The 24,519-nt window shown below is 40.9% G+C and overlaps 2 protein-coding genes across 9 annotated transcripts in view; both read left to right on the top strand.

The window, feature by feature from the left end:
- LOC143207083 (GTPase-activating Rap/Ran-GAP domain-like protein 3) overlaps window positions 1-15,144 on the top strand; it is a 55,464-nt gene extending 40,320 nt beyond the window's left edge. For 7 of the 8 annotated variants that reach the window (XM_076420144.1, XM_076420143.1, XM_076420141.1 and 4 more), the window contains 16 exons: window positions 1,888-1,954; window positions 5,637-5,720; window positions 7,350-7,431; window positions 8,276-8,394; window positions 8,477-8,541; window positions 8,696-8,762; window positions 8,847-8,949; window positions 9,026-9,124; window positions 9,791-10,003; window positions 10,089-10,360; window positions 10,550-10,835; window positions 11,790-12,238; window positions 12,636-12,972; window positions 13,035-13,121; window positions 13,360-13,629; window positions 14,302-15,144. In XM_076420144.1, the coding sequence (XP_076276259.1) occupies window positions 1,888-1,954; window positions 5,637-5,720; window positions 7,350-7,431; window positions 8,276-8,394; window positions 8,477-8,541; window positions 8,696-8,762; window positions 8,847-8,949; window positions 9,026-9,124; window positions 9,791-10,003; window positions 10,089-10,360; window positions 10,550-10,835; window positions 11,790-12,238; window positions 12,636-12,972; window positions 13,035-13,121; window positions 13,360-13,629; window positions 14,302-14,555 (2,854 nt within the window). In that variant the 3' untranslated portion in view covers window positions 14,556-15,144. The remainder of the gene's footprint in view (window positions 1-1,887; window positions 1,955-5,636; window positions 5,721-7,349; window positions 7,432-8,275; window positions 8,395-8,476; window positions 8,542-8,695; window positions 8,763-8,846; window positions 8,950-9,025; window positions 9,125-9,790; window positions 10,004-10,088; window positions 10,361-10,549; window positions 10,836-11,789; window positions 12,239-12,635; window positions 12,973-13,034; window positions 13,122-13,359; window positions 13,630-14,301) is intronic. The other variant, XM_076420142.1, reaches the window with a different exon arrangement.
- Window positions 15,145-18,401: 3,257 nt separating this feature from the next.
- Hr39 (nuclear hormone receptor FTZ-F1 beta) overlaps window positions 18,402-24,519 on the top strand; it is a 42,039-nt gene continuing 35,921 nt past the window's right edge. Inside the window, exon 1 of the mRNA XM_076420147.1 lies at window positions 18,402-19,030. The gene's annotated coding sequence lies outside the window, so the exon portion shown is untranslated. The remainder of the gene's footprint in view (window positions 19,031-24,519) is intronic.

Here is a 24,519-nt window from a genome sequence, read left to right as displayed (position 1 = left end):
AAAAATTCTATGAGATTCTCTTATAAATCACAACCTGTGCTTCCACCACTGGCCAAATAAATTGTCCCGTTTCTCACGTGTTTGTCATCGGTGTTCTCGTTTTCCTTCGAAATTCCCGAGGTTCTCAGTGTAATCGTAAAAGGACTTTCCACGACACATATCGCCTCGGATGAAATACTGCTAATTTTATAAATTGCCGATCATGTTTTCTTTCACCTTATGCGAAAGGAAATATGGTTCCAAAGAAATGTACAGGGTGTACAAAAATGTTTGGTATAAAAATAATTTTTGTGTGATTCCCGCTAAAGCATCGAACTTCATCCACAAACATAAGTCTTTAATAACAACAGGGTATACTTGTATATAGTTGTTAGTATTATTACAATGCAAAAGATCTTGAACTGATTTTTGTCCGCTGCATATAAAAGAAGTTTGATGTCGTATAGTCTAACAAAGAAGCTCCAAATTAGGTGTATGTTATCAACATTTACAAAACAATATGCAGGAACTCCAATTTTAAAATTTCTTCTGTCCGCCATTGTAGTTTAGGTTGAGCCTTTCCTTCTGGGACCAAAACTTTTGCATTTCTTTTTATACAACCCTGTAGATTTTGACGAGAGAACTCGAAAAATGCAAGTTTTAAAGCGCGGAGTTCACTCGTTCAAAAGCTATACGCGTATAAAGTTGAGCGATTTCAAGCGTTTGTTACAGGTAAGGGCGCCACCATATTGCTATTTACTGAGCTTATTCGCTAGGTGGCTGTACAAACACATAAGAACAGCAATTCTACAACGGTAATTCGAACGCCCGAGTTACATTCACAAAAACTCGCAATTAATTAAAGTCGCAAGCACAGATTATTGCACGAATCAAGAATCCCCCAGGTGACAGTATGCTCCATGAGCTTGATGCGTTGCATATTAAAATTAGAATATCAGGAACCTTTCCAACAACTAAGAAGATCTAATTTGGTTTTCGACAACACTTTCCTTAATTTTCGATATATCAATACCAATCTTTAATTAAAATTCTATACCAAAAGTATGCGCTACTAAACAAATGCTCTTATCTCTCAAAAACCCTTGAAATTGCTTAACTTTACAGGCGTATAACTTTCGAACGGGTGGACTCCGCGCTTTAAGACTTGCATTTCTGGAGTTTTCTCGTCAAAATCTACAGGACTCTATTTGAAATTGTGGAAAATTTTTGGTCCCAGAGGAGAAACATAGCCTCCAGTGCAGTGGGGTGGTATACAAGAATTGATATGACGACGAATTATAATATCAATGTGTTAACATTCAGTTTTCGTCCATTTCATAGTGAAGTACGTTTTATTGATAGATATACATATACGGATTAAACTTATTACGAAATTTAAAAAGATATACATATACGGATTAAGCTTATTACGAAATTTAAAAAGATATACATATACGGATTAAACTTTTTACGAAATTTGAAAAGATATAGACATACGGATTAAACTTATTACGAAATTTAAAAAGATATCTGAGGATCTTCTGCCAAGCTACCTTACGGTTCCTGCAACCATCGATGTGGCGAAGTTAAGAAAGTCTTCCAGCAAATTTATATAAAGTAAGAACGATGTAAGAATAGAGTACTCGAAACCCACGACTATTATCAGTTTCGATCGAGCATCACTTGAATTTAGCTAAGCAACGGGTTAATTGACGCGATCCAGGGTCATACCTGGCAGACTGGCCTCATTAACCTAGATACCCCGGTGGCGGAACGGGCAAGAAATGTCCGAGGATTCTGGAAAGAAGGGCTGTGTATTTCCTTTTCTTTACCTTCGGTGATATGGGACGCAGTGCGAAATTTGGTAGTAGATCCGTAACCAATCTACGGATTTTTGACATGTTTCAGGTCCACCACGGATGCGATTGCCAGGCGAGGTGTCCTCTCCAGACGGTACTATGGCAGCGTGGAAATGGTGAGAGCATTTGAGAAATATCTAGAAAAATTTGGAGTGGCTCCGAAAATGAAATATTGAATTGTCGCGAAAGTTCATACAGTTTCGATATTGTATGTGACGTCAGGGTCCGCTCTAGGGGCGGGCAACCCGCCATTTTGGCTGTAAGTGTGAGAAAAATATTGATGTGTTGAATACCCAATTAATAGAAAATTTCACATACCGATTTTTTCGTTAGCTAACAATTTACAGTGCGCAGCGTAAAATGAATTAAGAACTTTTTACGTTCGACTACTACACAAAATCATCATAATTGTTCGGCCATTTTGGCAATTGACCATGAAATTGCTGATCAAGTAAATTTAAAAGATGTAATAAAAAAGTTAACAGAACTGAAAGTAAGAAAAGAAAGTTTTTCTAATTTTAGCGTATAGTTGGTGTTACCTTGTTTTATTTTCAAGATAATGGCATTTTAATTGTTTGTGCAATAATACACATTTTTAATAGCATTTAAAAATGTAAAAAATTATATGGTTATCAATTTGTGGCTAGGTACAGATATTTCTTAATTAATTTCTACCGTTTTGTACTGTTTGATTATATCAATGTTATGTCATGTTATATGTTTCTTTCTAAATACATTGTTTTATTAAAATTTAGATAAAATGATTTCATCTTTATTGAAAATAAAAAATATGTATCTTTATTCAAAAAATATATATGTATATTCTTCAGGGGCGACAATTTGTCTTTTTGTCCGGGGCGACGCACAGTGGGACCTTTCGTCCAAATCGGAGACAAAATCAAAGAACTTTCGATAGAAATGAGGTAGAGCGATGACATTTTTTTTAAATTAAAGCTGAAACATTGCAGAATATGAGAAAAATAGGGAGATTATGGTAAGAACGTTTTTTAACGTTGTTAAACTTTCGTTGTTTAAATTCGTTAAACTTGCACAATTTCGAGAAAATTGTGGTTTTTCCGATACCACGCGCAGAAAAAATTTTTTTTGAACATGCTGTACTTCATTTCCCGTAGATTTTTTCACGCTGATTTCAAATCTGGTCTCAAAATTTGTCTACGACCTCAGAATATTGCAAAATCAATTTCTTGAAATTCTACATGTTTAACGAATTTTCTCAAGGTCAAAAAACGTTCGTACCATAATCTCCCTATTTTTCCCATATTCTGCAAAGTTTCAACTTTAATTTTTAAAAAATTTCATCGCTCTACCTCATTTCTATCGAAAGTTCTTTGATTTTGTCTCCGATTTGGACGAAAGGTCCCACTGTGCGACGTAACCGCTAGAGCGGGCGCTGGTGACGTGCACAATATTTGCGAAAAATGAATCCTGTAAAATTCAGAATTAGACATATCAGTAAGACAACACCAATCCATCCACTTATACCGGCATATTTGTCACACTTTTCTGATTAAAATGAGACCAAACATGACACAATTCGGAGCATATTTGCTTGTTTAATTGACGATTCTGAAGAACCGTGATTATTCCAACCGATGCAATGGTGTCACATGTAAACACTTCAATTTAAAATCACCCATACCCAACACGATTTACTGTACAAGTCTAACTGTTCGGCTAACATCAATTTAAGGGGCCAAAAATTTTCAACTTTTTTTATATAATTCTGTAGATTTTGATGAAAAAATGCCGAAAAACCAAGTTTTAATGCGAGGAATTCACTGGTTCGAAAGTTATGGGTGCTTAAAGATGAGTGACTGATCACGTGAAGGTCAACATATTGCACATCGTTGAATTTGTTTTTTTTTTATAAGCTATGAGACTGTTGTAATGAAAATATGTAGTCGCGTTTAAAAAATGTTCGATGACCTTGAAATTTCCAATCGAGTGACCTTAAGAAAATTTTTGCCTCCGACATGTTTCCGGGCTCCAAAAATAAACGAGATATTTAGGATGGTCAAGTTAGGTGAAATACCCTGTATGTTGTAAACGCAGTATTTTTGCATTCTCACAAAAAGACTTTTATTTAGCACGAATTCGTAATGCAATATCTAATTCTGTAAATTGCCATTACAATCGCCATCGTTCGCCTGGTTCGACGCGTAATCAGCAATGATTATACCGTTCAATATGTAGACATCTACGCTCTACACGTAGAATGCATGATTTTTTCACAAACTACGCCGCAAAAATGCAAAAGTGATGCGTTGGTGTATGTCAACTATTTTTAAACTCTGATTTCATTGATAACAACCTCGAAATACGTGAATTAATAAATATACATATCACAATACTTGAATAATTTTAGTCACTTTCACAACCAAATTATAACAAGAAGCTGTATAGCAGTCCATTTTTGTATTGCTCCAGTAAAAGATTTATTGCATTTTTATGACACTTTCTTCAATGATAATTCATTAAAATGTTTTGATATACAAATCATTGCAAGAATATTTTGTAATGCTACCTAAAATACCACTCTCTAACATTCAAGGTCACTATATGTATACTACAGAGAAAATCTCCAAGGTACACATGTATGTTACTGCAGATAGTGTCGAAACTTTAGACATGCACATTGCATACGTGCTGCCTGCAGTCAAAAGATTAGCACATTTCACAGCACAAATAGTGCATTGTGTCACACATTGACACAACGAAATATTATTTTTTATCCATCTGCTTTGAATATTCTTTTCCAAATTATTTTTTTAAAGACGTTCTTTCGCATCACTGTGTCTCAAGGATAGTAATCTTGATAAAAGTTATGGAAGAACCTGTTGTGCGTATAAAATCATATTGTATGACATAATCCTCACTACCACTTGAAAAGACTAGATTACATATGAAGTTATTGGATTGGAACGAAAGTTTGTATAGCCATTGATAAATTAAAATTCGAGGATACAATTAAGATATTTTTATCCACAGATTTATCCAATAACATGACACACGTTGCGTCAAAAATGGCGACATGTGATAGAACAGAATGGAAACTATGTTACTGAATAAAATGAATAAGTATTAATTTTATCTTTGAATTTTAATTTAAGAAAGGCTACAAACTTTCGTCTCAACCCAATATACAGGGTGTCCCACGTAACACTTTTCATGATTTTTCAATTAAGTGCTTGCGATAATCTGACAAAAAAATATTTTAAACAGAATTCGATGAATATTCGATTGGCTATACATGCAATAAAAAAAGTTTGAAAATTTTCTTTTTTAGTGTTGTTAAGGGCACCTTTATTTTTTTAAATGGTACTTCAAAGTCACTGTTTACTCGCTATCCTTGTCTACGTTCGACGCCAGCGATAAGAGATCAAGGTATAGTGTTTGTGCACGATATAGTTGACACTTCGATCCGTATGTTTTTCTTATATATCGGGACTTATTACTGTATTTATCACGTCGTACTATTTCCTTGACAAGGTTAGTTTTACCGGTGGCGATAGCAATTTGAGCAGTACGAGATACAGGATTGCTGGCGTTCGCGAGTAGCAAAGTTTGAACAAATTGTAGCGGTCGAATAAAAAGGGCGACAGGCTGCGGCACAATAAAAGTTAATTACAGAAGAACGGGGAAAACGGGTCGCGGTGCGCCGTTCGTTTTTCCGGCTCTCGACGCGTAACGGAGCTACTCCGAAACTGGAACACGGCGCTCTTGTACCAGACACGGTTCTCACAGTTGCTAATGTAGCCCTTTGAAATCGCCTTTTAGCTGCCGCAGATCGAGCAAGACGGCTCCGACAATGGTAGAAGATTTCGGGTCGAGAACGGCGATTCTCCCGGCGAGAAAGAAGAAGTAAGAACAGCGTAATTATGTCTCTTTGCGTGTCGTCCATCCTTCCGTCAGCCATCTTTCCTACGGACTCTTTGGAGGAATACAGTTCACACTTTCGACACTATGCACTAGGTCATTCAGAAAGTTCGTAGCCTAACAATGAAATGACACGAACTAATGAGTCAAAATACATTTATTCTTCAGTATATTCTCCCTTAAGCTCGATACATTTTTTCCAGCGATTTTCTAATTCATTTACCCCATCTCTGAAATGATTTTCCTCGAGACATAAAATCCTCATCTACGGCTGTTATAACTTCTTCATTTGACGAAAAACGCCTGCCACATAGGACTTTTTTGAGGTTTGGGAGCAAATGGAAGTTAGAGGGGCCAGGTCTGGTGAATATGGTGGATGCTGCAACAATTCATAGCGTAACTCCTTCAATTTGGCCATTGCAAGAACATCTTTGTGAGCCGGTGCATTGTCCTGGCGAAAAATGACTTTTTTCTCCGTTAAGCCAAGTCTTTTCTCCCGAATTTGTGCATCCAGTTGATCCAAAAGGTTTCAGTAATACTCTCGTGTTATTGTTTTCCTGATTTGAAGGTAATCAATTAACAAAATCCTTTTGCTTCCCAAAAAACGGATGCCATGACATTCTTTGTCGATTTTGACCACTTTGGCTGCTTTGGAGCTGAACAACCAGGCTCAGTCAACTCTGCGATTTGTTGTCGCAATGTAGGATTATAGTGGTAAACCCAAGTTTGATCCATGGTTAGAAATCGACGCACAAAGTCAGTTTTATTTGTTCGCAGACGATCCAAATGTTGTTGAGAACATTTCACGCGAATGCGTTTTTGATCCGAATTTAACGAATGCGGCACCCATCTTGTCAATAGCTTTCTCATACCTAATTCATTAGCTAAGATCTCATGAACTGATCCAGTTGGGATGCCTGTGGCCTCAGCTAGATCAACCACAGTTAGTCGGCGATCTTCCAAAACCAAATCGTGAACATGATCAATCATTTCTGAAGTGGTTGCAGTTCTTGGACGTCCTGAACGTGGATCATCATTAATGTCTGTACGACCATGTTTAAATAGAGCAACCCATTTTTTTACCACTGCATATGAAGAAGCACTGTACCCTAACACATTCACCATATCATCAAAAATTTCCTTTGCGCTTAATCCTTTTTCATATAAATATTCAATGACTGCACGATTTTTCAAGTTTCCCATTATTCTAACCAAAGCAAACACGTCTACCTTAATCAGCTGCCTGCAGCAAGCTATTTGACAGATCAATTTGGAATGTATGGTATGTTCACATCAAGGACGAATGTTTCCAGCAACGATATGTTTTTGCTGCTAACAATATCATCTATGTGTCAGGCTAAGAACTTTCTGAATGACGTGGTACAATTTGATATAGTCGCGTCGCACAGTGCTTGATTTTTCGAAAAAAATGCGGCATAAATCAATATCACCTGATATTTTAATTTTCACAAATTCCATTTTTCTTGAGTAATGACTTAACAACGAGTCGATTAGACAAGAATATTTTGCCAGTTTCCTGAAACCCGTCTCACTTTTCCTGTCCCCCAATTTCGTTGTCGATAAAACCCGATCGTTATCATTATCATTATGCAGATGTTCGGCTCGCCCAGCACACCGATATTGGAAAATCCCGAGTACCAAACGCGCTGGTATTTCAAGTACTTCCTCGGAAAATGTAAGTAAAGTGTCTACCTGTGATTTTAAGAATTTTCGATAAGTATCCCGTTCGATAGCGAGATTGTTTTATTCGTTATATCTTCTTCGAATCCACTATGCTTCCAAGGTGTCGCGACAGTGTTTAGTGTCATTATATAATACAGGGTGTCTCAGCTGAAGGAGGCCACCTAAATATCTCCTTTATTTTTAATGGCACAAAAAAGATATTTATGGCATAATTTAAATGGTATCGAAGGAGGAATATCATAGAAGAACAATTTTTATTTGTCCGGTTATTTTTTCATAGTTTTTTCGAGGTCATCGTTATTCTTTTATCCGGAAAACTTATTTTTTTTATTCCATCTTGTTAACGACTTATATTCAAATGTATTTTTCCAGCCGCTATAAGATGAAATAAAAACAAATAAGTTCTCCCGATAAAAAAAAAAATAACGATGACCTTGAAAGAACTATGAAAAGATAACCGGACAAAAGAAATTGTTCTTCTATGATATTCCTGCTTCGATACCATTTAAATTATGCCATAAATATCTTTTTTGTACCATTAAAAATAAAGGAGATGTTTAGGTGGCCTCCTTCAGCTGAGACACCCTGTATAATAAGTTGACGAGAGCCTCATAAAAAAATAACGGAAAACAAAGAAGTTTTGGCGGCATGTTTACACTTTACACTGCTCTGACACTTCACTGCTCGAAGGGATATTCGTTTTTCTTAGATCCTACGGTTCCCGTTTTCTTAGATCAAGACTTTACTGTAATTCTTCAATCATATAAAACTAATTAAGTTTCCTTAATAAAGTAAGATAAAAACAATTGCTAATCTCTTTGTGCATTTATCCTCAGTGCATCAGAATTACGTTGCTGCTGATCAGGAAAGAAATCCTTTGTTTTTGTCAGTCGTGACAAGCGAAGTTAGCGATCAAAGTGTCCCTCACTACAGGGTCATTTTGTGGAGGAAAACCGTAAGTAGCTCATTATACAGTGAAAGAAACATTACGAGAAACAACGTACAGACTTTAGTAACGAAAGAAATGAAATATTTAGGGCGCCCAGAAAATATCGCTGCCATACTCTTCGAACAAAACGATAACGATCAGGCAAATTCTCAGGTAAATGTTATTAGTACTACCGTAATGAAGGTCGTCAATTTTTTTTATGTCGGCAAAACTAACGAAGTTATTAAGAAGCGCAAGATTAAGGAAACACCCTGTAGATAAGGGACAATCTAACGCGAATTTTATTCGGATCTGATTGAAATTTCAGCAACTTCTTCGGACTGGAGAAGCTCGATAAAGTACCGCGCGAAGTTTTCTCGCCGGAGATACAGAAGGTGAGTTTCCTTGCCCTCTAGTGATGCCCATACCCAGACCTATAACCCGATCGGACAAGTATACAACTAAGTTTCGCGCCGCAGGACCTGCTCTTGCTGGAGGAGCAGGAGGGCTCGGTGAACTTCAAGTTCGGTGTGATATATGCGAAAAAGGGGCAAACCACCGACGACGAGATGCTGTCTAATGGTAAATTGATTAGTGGTGAAACTTCAACGATTAAATAGGTCAGCTGTTACCATTCTACACGGTGTCTCGTTTACAGAGCAGAGTAGCCCGGAGTTCGAGAACTTCCTGGAGATCATGGGCGAGAGAATATGGTTGAAGAACTGGGACAAATACAGAGGTGGCTTGGACGTGAAAGGTGCCGGCCATTTTCTATATTACCGTATTTTTTGCTTTGACAATTTTGCCACCGCCATTATCGAACATTCCTTAAAGCGAGGACTTCACGATCTATAACGGAATATCTGTCTAAAATGCCGCACAACCGTTCATCTTCTTATTTTATTTTCATGGAAATATTTCTTACCTGCCGGTAAGATATTTCATAAGATTTGACTAGAACTACTATCAATCTTATATTCTCTATGTATAATTGAACACGAGTTCAATGAGATTAAACTCAGACGGTGAGTGATAGGGGATCTTATGACCTTGAAATATGTTATCAAGGTCATCATTCTGAACAACTTGTCCCTTACATGTTACCACCGCTACCTCAATTTTTAAAATGTTCGCAGTAAACTGTTTAAATGACTGTAGCGAACTTTACCTTTTCCCAATGACCGCGTTTGACCTTTAAGTCGGAGGACCTCTTTGCACCCCCTCTCAGAAAATTCGCTGTATCGCGTGTCCGTAGATGTTTGCAATCATTGTTCAGTGGTCAGAAAAAGTTGTTCAGAATGCTGACCTTGATAACATATAACAAGGTCTTCAAGTTATTCAGGTCCAGAGATTGGTTGACATGGTCGTCAAATAGTTAACTCGACTTGACCTATTTTGACTGACACGCGACACGAAATTTCAGGCGACATGACCGGTAAGGAAAGTTACTACACGGTGTACGCTGGCCACGAAGTGATGTACCATGTCAGTACGATGCTACCATACTCAAAGGACAACCCGCAGCAACTGGAGAGGAAGCGGCACATCGGTAATGATATCGTGAATATTATTTACACAGACGACCCCGACGTTATAGACACGTTCAACCCAAATTGCATCAGGAGCCAATTTACGCGTAAGTCGTTTACCCTTGTGGACCGACGCGACGACGCGATGCAACGCGACGGCCGCCGGAGATTGAACCGGATCTTTTGACGCAGACGTGTTCGCCGTCGTATCCACCGAGGGGAACAACAAAGGATGGCGCGTGGCCATCTATTGCGATGAGAGCGTCCCTTTATTCGGACCCAGCCTGCCCTGTCCGCCTGTCTTCGAGGACCCGTTCACCCTACGGGAGTTCTTGCTCGTCAAGCTGATCAACGGCGAGAAGGCCACCTTCAACACGCCCACGTTCTCGCGGAAGCGAGAGAGGACCCTGGACGCGCTCCTCAGGGACATGTACCAAGAGCACACGCAGGACGGCAAGAGCAACGTAAGTTTGACCAGAAAACAACTTGGACTGCAAACGTAGAGTTCGAACGTAGTATCGTCTTCCTTCGAGAATGCTTCCGGCATGGATTTACCAACGCGAATTGCAAAATTTCGATAAGCTTGAAGATGAACCGCGCATTGGCTGTATCCCCTCTCCCTCCTGGAACGAACACCCGTTGCATTTTCGCAGAGCATGTTAAACCGACGAGCTTTGTCGGATGTGGTGGAGGCTCCAGGTCGACGTCGCGAGGAGACGCGTGCTGTCGAGGTGGTACGCGTCGGCCAGGCCTTGAAGCTGGAAGCTATCGTGCGAGGACTAGCACCCACTTCGCTGGCCACTGCTGGCCCATTGAAGCCCAGACCTTGGGAGCCGAGATGCATCTATCCGGACTTTCCTCACGAGGTCGTCTGCGGGGACGTTTGGCTGGACAGTAAAGTCATTCTTGCTACGGAGAGTGGTACCTTTTTAATAGAAGGTAATGTCCCCTCATCATTCTTACTATCTTCCGTACACCGACCCACGAAAGCATTCGTACCAGGGGTTGAAACGGCTCTGAAAATAACTATTTGAAACGGTTATACAGGGTGTGAGGCATCTAACACTTACACCGAAAATATCTCCATTGCTTTTAGTAATACAAGAAAATGTTTCGGGCAGAAAATGATTGGTTCAATGGTTTATTGAAGATGTCTATTCCGTTTCTTTTTTAATGGAACATTATAGCTAATAAAAAGACGAATTCAATTGTATAATATATTGACCTACTGAGAAGTTATTCTTTAAAAAGCATAACTTAACGTACAAAGACCATGATCGTGCTTACCGAATTCTATCAGGGTTCCGTTGATGTAAACACTCTGTTTCATTATCAACGCGCGCGAACCAAGTTCCCCTCCCGCCACCTCTAAGCTGTCGAGTTATTTGCACTAGTATTTTGACTTGCATGAGAAAAATTTATATCCGGATTCCCAAGTGCTCAAGCAAAAATCTTATGAATTTTTTAAAATCTACCGTTGCTTCGTCTCCTGCAGAATCGTCTCCTTCTGCGCCGTATCCGGATATAAATTTTTCTCATGCAAGTCAAAATAGTAGTGCCAGCGCAGACGCCAAGTTCCCTAGGTTGTAACGTTTGAATTAGGTAAGTGCAACAATCATTGGCCTCTGGGAATTGGTCTTTCCCGATATCACAGCCCTTATAGGCAAGAGGAACTTGGTCCATCCATCATATCACAACTTTGATAGGCGGGAGGAACTTGGTCCATCCTTCATATCACTGAAGTGGATGGGCCGGGGAACTTGGTCAACCTTTACACGAAGTGTTTTGGTTTGGATTTACATTAGCTTCAAACATCAAATTCGGTGTAACTCGGTATACCTTTGTTCGTCGGCGTACCCCGAGCGAACGATAAATATCCGCTTGATATTTCAGACTGCCTGTCCCACAGAATGATCTTCGACGAGTCCGTACAAATTAAACAACTAGACGTAGTAGAACAACATGGAATACTACTATTCCGGACGGGAGACAAAGGAAAAGAGAGCAACGTCTACGTGTTTCGTTTGAGAGAATTCGAAAACGGCACCACAGCTAACAGATCCGGAGAGGTGTTGAACGAGCGGGAGGATGATCAGGACTGCGAGGATAACGGCGACGGAGACGACGTTGACGACGACGCTGACGAAAGCGAAGACAATGATTGGGACAATTTCTCGCGAGCCACGGCGAAATTTAAGCCGTCAGTTCGTCCACGTGGACGCATTCGAGTGCGTCCCTTGGCTGTTAGGGGACGGTCCCACATTAAAGACAGAAGGCTACCACGATCAAGAGGCTGTCATCTGTACACCACCACCATGCCTGGTGGATCTCATCTGCGCATGGTATTCTTTCCGCTCAACTTCTTCGTTCTTACAGCTTTTATTGCTGAGGCTCTCGAGTTATCGGAACATGGTACATTTGGCAACGCTGTCTCAGTCTGATTTAAAGCGATTTGAAGTCGTTCTCTACATATTGTATGCTACTGCGCATATGCAGTAGCTTGATCGGACTGATGTTCTGTCTGTATGCGGTGTTGCCACATCACATGTTCCGGCCTGTACAGAGACGACCTTGGTGTAAGCCGTGTCCTTTTATAGTTCTTCCTTGCAGTGTCGTTAGATTAAAACTTGTCTCCCACTCTACCCGCCCGTTTCTAAGCTATACTTACACCCGGAAGTCTCAAATCTCTAATTCTTCATTCTCCTTTGTTTCATTTGCTTATGATGCAATTGCTTTTAGTGCGTGGCAGTTGGCCGACGTCTGACGGTGCTTCAATGGAAACACAGCGCAGCTTGGACAGCATGGTGTTCCACATCGGACACGGACACCGTGGACGGTTTCACGGTATTGAAAGAGTTCAATGCGAGCGAAACACCATCGCTAGTCACGATGATCGAGAGCACAGACTCTGCCAACGAATGGACCCTCTGTTGCGGAGTTCGGCACCACTTCGAACTGATCTCTGCGTCCGGAAGCACCAGGATTCTTCACATCGACGGAACGTCGAAGCCGCACTTGGTCGCAGCCTTGGATCTCTGCGAGGACGAAGAACCGGAATTAATACTCTGCTACAATAGTACGTACACATCGGAAATTATCTCCGTGGTATGGTTTTTAATAGAATCTTCGTACTCGTAGACACATGTCATTTCCAAAAATTGGTCGAAGAGAACACCGCGCCATCAGAGTTCGATTTCAATTGGAATTCCGTGCCAGCCGCTATAGGTAAAGTATAGCCGTTATAGGCCGGAACATGTGATGTGGCAACGCCGCATGCAGACAGAACATCAGTCTGATCAGCTGTTTCAATCAAGCTACTACATATACACAAATGACTTCAAATCGTACTGAGACAGCGTCGCCAAATTTACCATGTTCCGATCTGTACTAGAGACGGTCGTGCGTCTATTCGACACGATTTCCCGGCTCTCGGGGACACTTGTAAATAAAGAACTATTTTCAGCCTGTGCCTTCCCCTATGTGATCGCATTCACCAAGGACACCATGGAGATTCGGCTGATCATCAACGGGAATCTGGTGCACACGATGGCCATGCCGAATCTGAATTTAATCACATCGAAGCAAGACATCTTCTTCGCGACGACGGCTCCGGAGTTTCTGCCGAGGAAGTGCGAAAGAATTCGGCTGGACGCGAAGCCTTCGGACAAAGAAGAACCGGTTTCTAGTCCGCCTCCTTTCGCGCAATCTTCGTCCTCTCGATCTAACTCGCAAAGTATGTACGCTCGTCTGGGAGAAATCATAATTTTCCTACTATTTCTGTAATTCGCGCGGTTTCGCAATGCACGCAACGCTCGGGATGAAACGCAACAGGATTCCTCAAAGCTATCGGCTTCGTCTTTCGCAAGCCTTCGCCGATTTCGTAAACGTAGTCGCGCCTCCTTCGGAGTCGATTCGCCAGTCGATTCCTTTTCTTTGTTGGACAAGTGCACGCAGAAATGAACGTTTCGGCTGATAAAGTTCAACAGACGATTATCGCAAGTTTCGCAACGGTTAATTGTGTCGCATTTGTTGCAGACGTCCGAGATTTTGCGTGCATTGTTTCGAAAGAGTATGCACCTCTGAAAAAATGCTTCAACCGCAAAGTAGAAAATTGTTGATTATTTTTTAATATACAGTAGAACCTGATTATCCGGATTATTCGTTCCGACCCGAGAGTTTTTCGTCAAATGTTGCGACTACTAATTGTTGCTATAAGTGCTAAAAATTCACCGTCTAGTTATTAGTATTTTTACAACACGCGAAATATTGAAATTGCGATTGATCGTCTTAAACTTTTGTCCGTAACCGTAAGTCAGCGAAGGAAATGTCGATAGCCGAGTTCCGTGATGAAAATGTACTCGCGTCGAGGCCGACGAAAAGATGTGATTGTGCTCACCTTTCGCAGATAGCCAGAACGATTGGAAGCCGATAAGGATCTACCAGATACCATTGCAAACGCTGTCCAGGAGCAACCTGTCGATCTGCACCCAGAGGCGATGTCCCAGCCCCATAGAACCGGAAATCACTTCTGCACCCCCAACCAGCGACAGGACATTCCTCACTGTGGAGCCTCACAGGGCGCTAAGTCGATCCTGTAGCAGCAGCCCGACCCCGACACCGACGAACCTAATGCCACCGCATTCCCCGTTGAGAAAATAGGTCGTCCGTCACGGACGAGTTTTTTTGAATCGGTTCGAAATATTGCGACAGATTGCAGGTACCTGATGCTTGTGCCTCGGTAGGATCGGCAAGAGGATAGAGATGGATCGGCGCGGCGGAGCGGCGGCCAACCACACGGTGCATCGGCTGCTCGGCGATACTATGCGCTTATTGTAGTTAGATTTACTGCCGTTGCGACGCGTTTTGCTATAGGTGTAACCGTACGCGCGAGAAATGCCCTTGCCGCTAAAGTGGAAAGACTGTCTGCCCATTGGCGACCGTTAATCTAATTAACGGTCCTCGGAGAGCCAGCTGGTGGAGACGGTAACACAAGGTTTATGAAATTTTCGAATAATTATTATTAAACGGTTCAAACGTTGATAGAAAGTAACGGGGAAGAACGAGTCCATTCACTTTTTCAAGACTTCGTCCGCCCCCGGCTGTGTCGCGCATGTTATTTTTAAAAGGATTGTGACTATAGTGGTGTCGTCTATTTACATTACTCTGACAACCGCCTTACGTACGTACATACACACAATATGTCCACATGTACATATAAAAAGTGATTAATAAAATGTACGCCAATCAATGTTCACGTTTCTGCTGTTGAACGCGTCCGTCGTTCGACCATTCACCGAGTTACCGTCACACGTTACGCATTGTTCCGTTTCTGTATTCGTGTGTCTGCTGGAAATAAAGGAGGAACATTCCGACGGAAATGCCTGTTCGCCGCCATTGCGAAACGGTGAATTTCAAAAGTGCAAACGATTCTTTCGAGCTCCGTGTAATGCAGTGTACAGTAAAGTCTTGATCTAACAATAAGTCGGACGGATCTGTACGATCTTAATCAAATCGCCTACCCCTCCTCCGGGGGGGGGGCATGCTCCGCGGAGGACGAAGAAGCTCGTGCTGCCTCGGTCGCCGAGCAGTGTAAAGTGTAAACATGCCGCGTAATCCGATACGGGGTCGGGTATATCGGTGTAAACCACTACTAATCGAATTTCAAAACTTCCTTATTATTCATTATTTTTTATGGCACTTTCGCGAAATTATTTATGGCATTTTTCTGATTAAAGTGACGTTAAATACAATATAATTTGCACTGTATTTAGTGGTTTAATCGACGGCGTGGTCGGCGAGGTCACAAACAAATAGTAGAACCACAAGATCTAAGAAACAATCGGTGAAGTCATAAAAAAATAGTAGTCCTACACGATCTATGTCGGAGCACGGACCCGAGGAACCGGCTTAGGTCAAGACTTTACTGTACTTCTTTTAATTATTTTTTTTCCGACGAGTTTTGTCTTTCTTAGGAGCTACGTTTCGTTCGGAAACGTTCATGATTAACCGAAAGAAACGGAATGCGTTAATGTTGATCGTTATTTTCGTCGATTTCCCACGACCGCGGCGCGGCGCCCACTTAAAAAAAATGCAATCGCAATAGTTCGCGAGTCACTCGGCAAGAACGATCTAATCGATATGATCGTCACGGTGGAAAGGACTAACTCACGTTTCCTGAAACGCGTTCAAACGGGTTCGAATCAAACGCATTCCGCGACTTTTTTGCTACATTGCCGGGAATTATAAATGCCAATCGCTGTCAAGCGGAGCTGAAGCAAAATGCTTTGGCGACCCCGGTCAGCCTCGAGCATTGAACCATGATGATTTACGTTTACCTGACTTATGCTACTATGAACCAAGCCTTGCCACGTGAACGTTTTACTCTTATTTCTTTCACTGTCTATTTCCCTGAGAAGTTCATTAATATCGAAAACGAACAACCTTAAAATTTAGTACCGTTCCATTCGTGTGTAGCTGTAGCTAATGAAAAACATCATCCATCCTCCCCTTCGGACACCTAACCCTTAAGTGGACCTTCAAAAAATGTACTTTATATAAATGATTTAATCAAATTCTATTTATATTTACATTTAATAATTGTAAACTTAAATATCCACAAATAGTTATATTATTAATAGTCACATATTAAAGAATTATTAGCATGTATTTGTGGGGTCGCATTGGTTAAATAGTTCACTTGAGGGTTAAAAACAAACATGTTCCTACTTTTGGGAACCATCCCTTCCAAGGAAGTGCAGTATTTTTGGGTCACCCTGTATATTAATTTTTTAGAGAAACGTGATTTTATATCTGAAAAAAACTATTGAATTTCTCTTACTTTTAAACTTTTCCAAGGTATATAACCCTTTAAGGAAAATTCGACTTTTCAAGCATCAACATATAATAGTAACACCACATGTAGACTGTAAAGATTTCTGTGCTTGTAATACCCACAAATTTGTGAAATACAAGGAAGTACATTTTCAAGCATCAACGACGTTTCTACTTTATTGTTAGCATACGGATATAGTTGGTCCAGAATATATATTTTTCCCTAGTTCCGCTGTTTACCGGAGTGCTCTGGTGAAACGCGAATTAGCATAAAGCTCTATCCGCTGTTAGTTATACATTATGAATACTCAGTGTCGCCAGATCAAGTCTTGTGTTTCCACTCTACCTTCCCCTTCTGCGACGCTATTCCCCCACACTCCGCCGCGGCCCGATCACGTGACGCGTTTCGTCTTTGTCATGCATGTGTCCGGTACTGCCAGAGAGAGGGTAACTTTTCCCCTCAAGACGTGCTCCCTCCCCTCGTCTGGCGACACTGTCATTACTAACGAAACGATATTAGGGGTTTCTGCGGTCGTACAATCTAATTCTGGTATAACTTGCTAGTTGATTTCGAATGTGATCTTAAACAATTAATGTCGTATGGAGAAACCTTTGGAAGCGAATAGCTAAACAATTAACGTTAACGGGAGTTACGAATTTTAAATGAACAAAGGCTTGAAATTACAGAAGAACGTAATTTGAACAAAAGTAGCATTGAAATTGTTATTAAATTATTATTGGTTCCATCACACCATCTTCTCTGAACTCGTTGGACAACTTACTTCCGCTTATTACAAAATTACTTCCTGAAAGAAAAAGTTGTCTCACGGTTACAGCTGCAAGTTGCTACAGCTAAATTGTGAATTGATCTGAACATCTCCTAAATGTTTTAATGGAAAAATATCGATATATACCTAACCGTACAAAAAATGGTACAACATTCCCATCCTAGTTCAATATAAATAATAGCGAATATTATGTCAAGTGTAGTATAATGAATTACGACTTTAGTAGGAGGTAAAAATATGAAAGCTTTTCTTAGTAGAAAGAGATTCATACATAATACATATATTATAGAAATCCATTCTTAATTGGCAATAAAATATTCGCGTAGAAACAGAACGTGATATTAACACTGCAGACGCGAAAAAAATTGATTGATGCATTCTTTTTTTATGAACTCTTGGCCATTTTTAATTTAACAAATAGAATCGGATATAAATCTGTGTCTTTTTTAGTTTATCTCAAGTATTGGCGTATGAAAAGCATTTTTTCATGGAAAACTTGAATTCACCAGATGAAAAATTTATATGCATAAGTAATGTCGTCTTTATACTGATTAATTAAAGATTGCTACATTATTCATAGGTTACGTACTAATCGGATTTATGAACATTAAGTTAATAGTGTGCTTATTGTGAAATATATCTGTAATTAATGAATCTATACTAAATGTTAATTGAAATAAAATTTTATATATACATATAAACATCAAGAAACGGTATTACTTATGGGTAGCCCTAATAGAGCCGACACGTTACGCGAAATTCCCAAGTTTATCCCTGGCCATTCTAGTGGTCAGTCCGGCCTTCTAAAGGTTAATTTATGATATGAAAATTGTTGAATCAATTCTAGGTATTTTATAGAAACGTCCCTGGTGATGGGTCAGGAGAAAAATGACGAAAGGTCTAGAAAAGAGGCGTTTTTAAATAGCGAAGGGTGCGCGAATCTTTCGAGTGGCGATGTAGTATACATATGTATATGTAGAGGTAGAGACAGTGTAGAGGCGCGACAGGATGGACCATCTGGTGGCGATGCACTGTACTATCGGCAGTGGCTCCATGCACGAGCGTAGAAAGAGAAAAAGAGAGAAAGAGAGACACAGGTACGAGACGAGGTTGTGGTGTGAGGTAGCCACCAGTCAACAGCGGAGACGGAGACGGAGACGGAGACGGAGACAGAGAGTCCGAGGTAGCCCGTGCCTGTAGCTGCCCGTGGCTTGTTGTAACTCGTTGTAACGTGACGCGAAGGTGTGCCATGCTCTTTCGGGTGCCTGTTACTTCGTCCGAAGACGCCCGATCACGAGCCTGCCGAAGTGTCGCGTATTCAGTGTCGGTAGTGTTGTGATCTATCCGGGTTGTCCGGCTGGGCTTCGTGTACCAATGAAAAAACTATCGCCGACACACATCATCGTGGAAAACTGTCAAGAGTGTCGTCGTGTCTCGGACGCTGCGCTCAAACGCGAAACGATCGGATAAGTGTCGAGACCCGCGGGCCATCGCTTCACGAACGGCGAGCATAAGGTAAGGCTACACGCGGAAGCATGAAAGCGGAAACGAGGCGAACGTCGAAAAACGTCTGTGTGTCTCTCGAGGCAGTCGAACATCGAGCGTTCAGAGGTTATGTTTCCCGATGACCCCTCGACGCGCTCGCTCCTCCTTTTCCTCGTCCGTCCCCTTTCCTTTCCATTCCATTCCATTCCATTCCTTTCATCCTTTCACCCTTCTTTTTCTCTCTCTCTTTCTCTCCCTCTCTCTTTCTCTCTTCATCGACCGCTTCTCTCTCTCGATCGCCGTCTCCGTCGTTCGGTTTTTTTACTCGTTTTTCACTGAACGAATTTCTCGCCGATAGAAAACCGTTCTCTGCTTTATCAGCGGGACTGGGTCCCTAATGCCGCGATAAACCAGACCCGTCCAAGAATTTCGCGGCGTTCGGTGAACTCGCTGGATCCGCGATCGGCCCGAATCTTTCTCCGCTTTCGGCGTCTTCTCTCCCTTTTGTCTCAGCGTATCCTTCTTCTTCTTCTTCTTCTTCGTTTTTTTTTCTTTCTCTTTCTCGATCTCCCGTTCCCGGCCGCGTAGGTACTCGCTCACGCACGATCTCTCACACACCCACCCGAGTATTCCGCTTCTGTCCTGCGAGACCGAGTCGCAGCCTTTCTCGTGGTAACGAGTTTCGTAACCTTCCCCGATAACCAGAGTCGCAGACTATATCAGCTGTCACCCTCTGCGCCTTTACCACCTGTCCGAAACTTTACTATATCTTCTCTCTCTCTCTCTCTCTCTCTCTCTCTCTCTCTCTCTCTCTCTCTCTCTCTCTACATTTCTCCCACCCGTAGCTTTCCGTTCTTTCTAAATCGTTCGACCATCCACTTTACTGTGATCCCAGCGCATAAAGAATTCGTTTTCCGGGAGTGTTTCTCATGATTCTACAAATTTCGACGTAGACGCGGGACAGACGGGAGATAGACGCACGCGTTCAAGAACGTGAAGAGGTAATCGGAGCAGCAAGCGGAGGCTAACCGAGTTGGACAGTCATGTTGATATTTCGGCGCGCAGGCTTTCTTGCTTGACAGCGTGACCGGCCTTGAGCCCCTCCGCGGCCTCCTCCGGCACCCTTCACCACCATCCCCACCATGTCCAGACTAATACACGATACACACTGCAGATCAGTGCTCCTCAACGCGAGATTCTTGCGGCCGGAGATTTTCTTCGATCCCGCGCGCACAGCACCGACTTCTTTCTCTTCTATCCGGCGCGGCGCGACGCGGCCGCTGCATATGGACGTTTCGCGTTCCAAGTGAACCCGTTAAGTCACGAAGACGAGTTATCGTCTCGGTCAAACAACCACCGCCCTGGCCTACCTTCCTCTCCCTCTGTTCTTCACTCTTCTACACCGCAGAGCTTGCGACGATTTTATACTCTTACGAATTAACCGTCAGGTGGTGGAATGCTTGAAAGTCAGACCAAAGGGGGAGCTGGGATCATTGCCGATCCACAACAGGCTATTGTACTTGTATGTGTTCCTGAACCTTTCTCGCCGTAGTTTATCCGAATATGTACTTCCATTTTTATAATTAGAATAATTCCTGACCTATCCTCGTCATTGGTTCATTCTTCTCGAGAAGAAGCCATTTTAACAGACCATTTTACAGCCAGTCGCAGTGAAAATTGCACAGCGTGTATCGACGGATATTTCAACTTCTGGTTCAATACATTTTCGGTTTGTACAGAAGTACAGTTGAACCAGAAACTAAAGGAATTAGTTTCTATTACGGAAATATGACCGAGACTGACCTCGCGAGATACGAAATAACGCATAATTACGTAATAACATTGACAAAATCGGTTTTAACATTTGGTGGGGTATCTTTCTTATTTATAACTTGTAATCGTCGTGGCATTGACTTTACTCATTTTTCTGATCATTTTAGTTTTCCCATCAGATGCAGGCGTATTTATTTTGCTTTCATCCGTGAAAATGACATTCTTCGAAAAGTTTAACAAGGAGCTGGTAATTCAATTTTCATCAAAATCTTTTTCCCCTTACTAAACTACGTTCGCGCTAAACCTAAGCGAACCTTAAAAGTGACCGGTACATGTTCCCTTATAAAAATGACAAGATTAATCTTATTTAAACTTTGTGCGGCTCCTATTGCAATACGTGCTCTACTAAAAATATCTATACAATCATTTCTAACGAAATAATTTTTATTATCTCAATAATGGTAAAATAAAAAATTGTAAACCGGTCATTTTAACCGGCAGTGGTAGGTTCAGTTTTAAAATACCCGTCGATATACGTTATGTACAATTTTCACTGTGGCTGTACATAGCGAAACCCTGGACAATACAATCTTTTAACTGACGTTCGCGCAAATTTCCAGCCGCCGCCCCGACTCAATCGCCACGGGCGATAAGTGCATTCTCGTCGGAGCGTTATCCTTGCGTTATCAAATCGAAGGTCGAACGTGGAATCTAGCTCGTAGACGCGTTATCTTCGATCAAGGAACTTCAAATCGAGCGAGTCTCTCCGCGACGTATTCCACCTGGGAGGCATGTCGGTTAAATCCGTTGTGAGCGCGACACACCGACGCTTCCAGCGTAACCGTTTTATAATCGAGGAAAGAAAGCGCGAAAACCACTCGAGACAGAGCGCGAGTGATAGAGAAGTAGAGAGAGATAGAGCGATGATGGCGAGAGGGAGAGGAGGTAGACGTTGGCTCGAGAAAGAGAAATAAAAAGCGCGGGTAACGGAGAGGGAGAAAAATAGATTGAAGAGGTGGAGGCGCGCGAGAAAATCGCTCGCTCGAGGCTGACTGTTACAGAAAAAAGGAAACGGGATCGAATGGATGGGGCGTTAGCCTATAGCGGTATATGTATATGTGTACACAACTAGTAATAACGCGATTAACGCGACATTGAAGCCTGATACTCATTCCCGATATGACACTGCAGCGAACTGATTAACGTTTAAATGAGTCGGTGATTCGTCAGACTAGAATTTTAGTTACCTTCGAGTGATAACAGCCGGCGTTTACCGCCTACAGTTTTCCATTTATCTTATTGGTCGATATCTCGGCAAAATCCACTTTTTAAACGAGCCTACGAGACTTTATTGCGGCTCTGAAGCCGTTTCAGAATATGTACTCTTCTGGATGTAATTCTAACCTCTATTTTTTAATGCTTTGTACAACACAACCTGTGTCACTCTAGTATATTCGCAGTATGTAGTTATTCTCTAACAATATCTTAGCTGAGCCAGAGGTTACTGCGAAGGATAATAGCGTTATTATCGTTAATACGTGATTACGGTTACTCAATCTTGGTCACTTGTTGATAAAATTTGATGTCATTGATAATATCGCGTATACTGTCTACTTATAATGAAAGAATTACCAATGAAACTTATACTCGTGATGAAAACCTTAAACAGAATTGAAAGTCATGTTTACATAAATGCAAATACAAATAAAATTTCATAAATGTAAAGTTTAACGATCGAAGTTGCGCTAAAGGTACACATCGAAAAGAAGAAAAAGCCAGCTGTATATGATTCGAATGCCGAGGCTGCAGCATCGTAGTAGTACACGTTGTCACCACAGAGTTACAATCACTTTCTGCTGTCGTCTGTCTTGTAACCGGGTGACTAGGAACATGCGGTACTTTCGAGAGGAATTTCTCAAAAACGAAAAGCTGTTCTGACGAGCGGCACGAGAGGTTTTGTAACATTAGATGCATAGCAAAAGTTGTATGTACCTAGTGTCATTCGAAAAGCGATCTCCACACCTTGGCACTCCCCTTGTTAGCGCGCTGGGAGCTGGGACTGGGAGCAACACGCAAGTAAAAGCCGTTGGCAGTGGCGGCGACGGGTCTGTCCGTCTGTCCGCGACACTGCCTCTCGTGGTAATCGCTACTCGAGATTGCGCAAGCTTCTTCTCGATCTTATCACGACCGCAGAATGTATACATTACACGTGCATGCACGAGCCCGATCGCACGTACATGCAATGCAAACACGCTCTCCGTCTCCGACTACGTACAGGAACGAACAAACGTTCCTCAAGTGTGCAGACCGCGTACCGAAATTGGCGCGAACTTTCAAACAGCCGAGCTCGACACGCGTTACTGCGAACCGAAACGTTGCGCGTTACCCAAACTAATTACATTTGAAAAACCATAAAACATTATATCTTATCGTGTTAGCTTTTTTGAACAGACAAATAACCTTTATCTAGATTGTTTCGTTATTTGTGTAGGAATAGGGTAATAATAATGATCACGACCACGTGAACAATTTAAAATCAAGAAAAGAAGCAGTTATGAATACGTTAATAATTTACATACGTTAATTTCATTTTTTATTTGATCAAATACTTTTTCGTATAAAATCGATACTCTCTAATTCTATTAGGTCAGCATCGTCAACTGTGTCTGAAATACACAGATTTTTATACAACGTGTCACGCATATCATGTTTGATAAACATTGAACAACAAAGATTTATTATCTTGTAGTGAATAATAAATCAATAACATTTGTCCCTCACGCGTGTTGTTCGCGTTTGGACGATGATGGACGTACCACGTCACACTCACACGATATTGTAACTCGTAATATTGATTTACGCCAGCAGTCTTTACTAATTTAATGATCCTGAAGGATTTCCAGGATAAACACATATTCGTGCACCCTTTTCGGCTACCGGCTGTCTGTGTACCGAATTTCAGCTTTCTATGTCTCTTCTGTGTTCCGAGATATTTTTAACGTTACAGAAGGCAGAGGAACTTCAATAATACTAATTTAATTTTAACATTTGATATAAAATATTTGTTACTTTGTTTGAGTGAAGTATTTTTTAAATAAAAATTTACTCGAATCAAACAGAACATAAGGATGCTTTTTCCATGTGGATTTAACAAATAAAAATATTTGTTATTTTATTTGAGTGTTGAAATAAAAATTTACTCGAATCAAACAGAAAATAAGGATGCCTTCTCCATGTGGATTTATCAAATAAAAATATTTGTTATTTTATTTGAGTAAAGTATTTTTGAAATGAAAATTTACTTGAATCAAACAGGAAATTAGAATGCTTTTTCCATGTGGATTTATCAAATAATAATATTTGTTATTTTGTTTGAGTGAAGTATTTTTGAAAAAAAAATTTACTCGAATCAAACAGAAAATGAGAATGCTTTTTCCATGTGGATTTATCAAATAAAAATATTTGTTATTTTATTTGAGTGAAGTATTTTTGAAATAAAAATTTACTTGAATCAAACAGAAAATAAGAATGCTTTTTCCATGCGAATTTATCAAATAAAAATACCAAAGTATTTGAAATGAATATTTGTTATTTTGCTTCAAGTGAAATGCGTCGAACCCTGTGAATATTTGTGTCTAATAAATAAATCAAATGAAACCGTTCGGGAATATTGCACGTCGATGCAGCAAGATGTAGTTGGCAGTACTTATATAATGAGAACGAACGGTGTATTGTCCGTGGAATGT

Source organism: Lasioglossum baleicum, chromosome 3, assembly GCF_051020765.1.
Source record: "Lasioglossum baleicum chromosome 3, iyLasBale1, whole genome shotgun sequence".
Classification (NCBI taxonomy): Eukaryota; Metazoa; Arthropoda; class Insecta; order Hymenoptera; family Halictidae; genus Lasioglossum; species Lasioglossum baleicum.
This window is presented reverse-complemented; position numbering and strand designations above follow the sequence as displayed.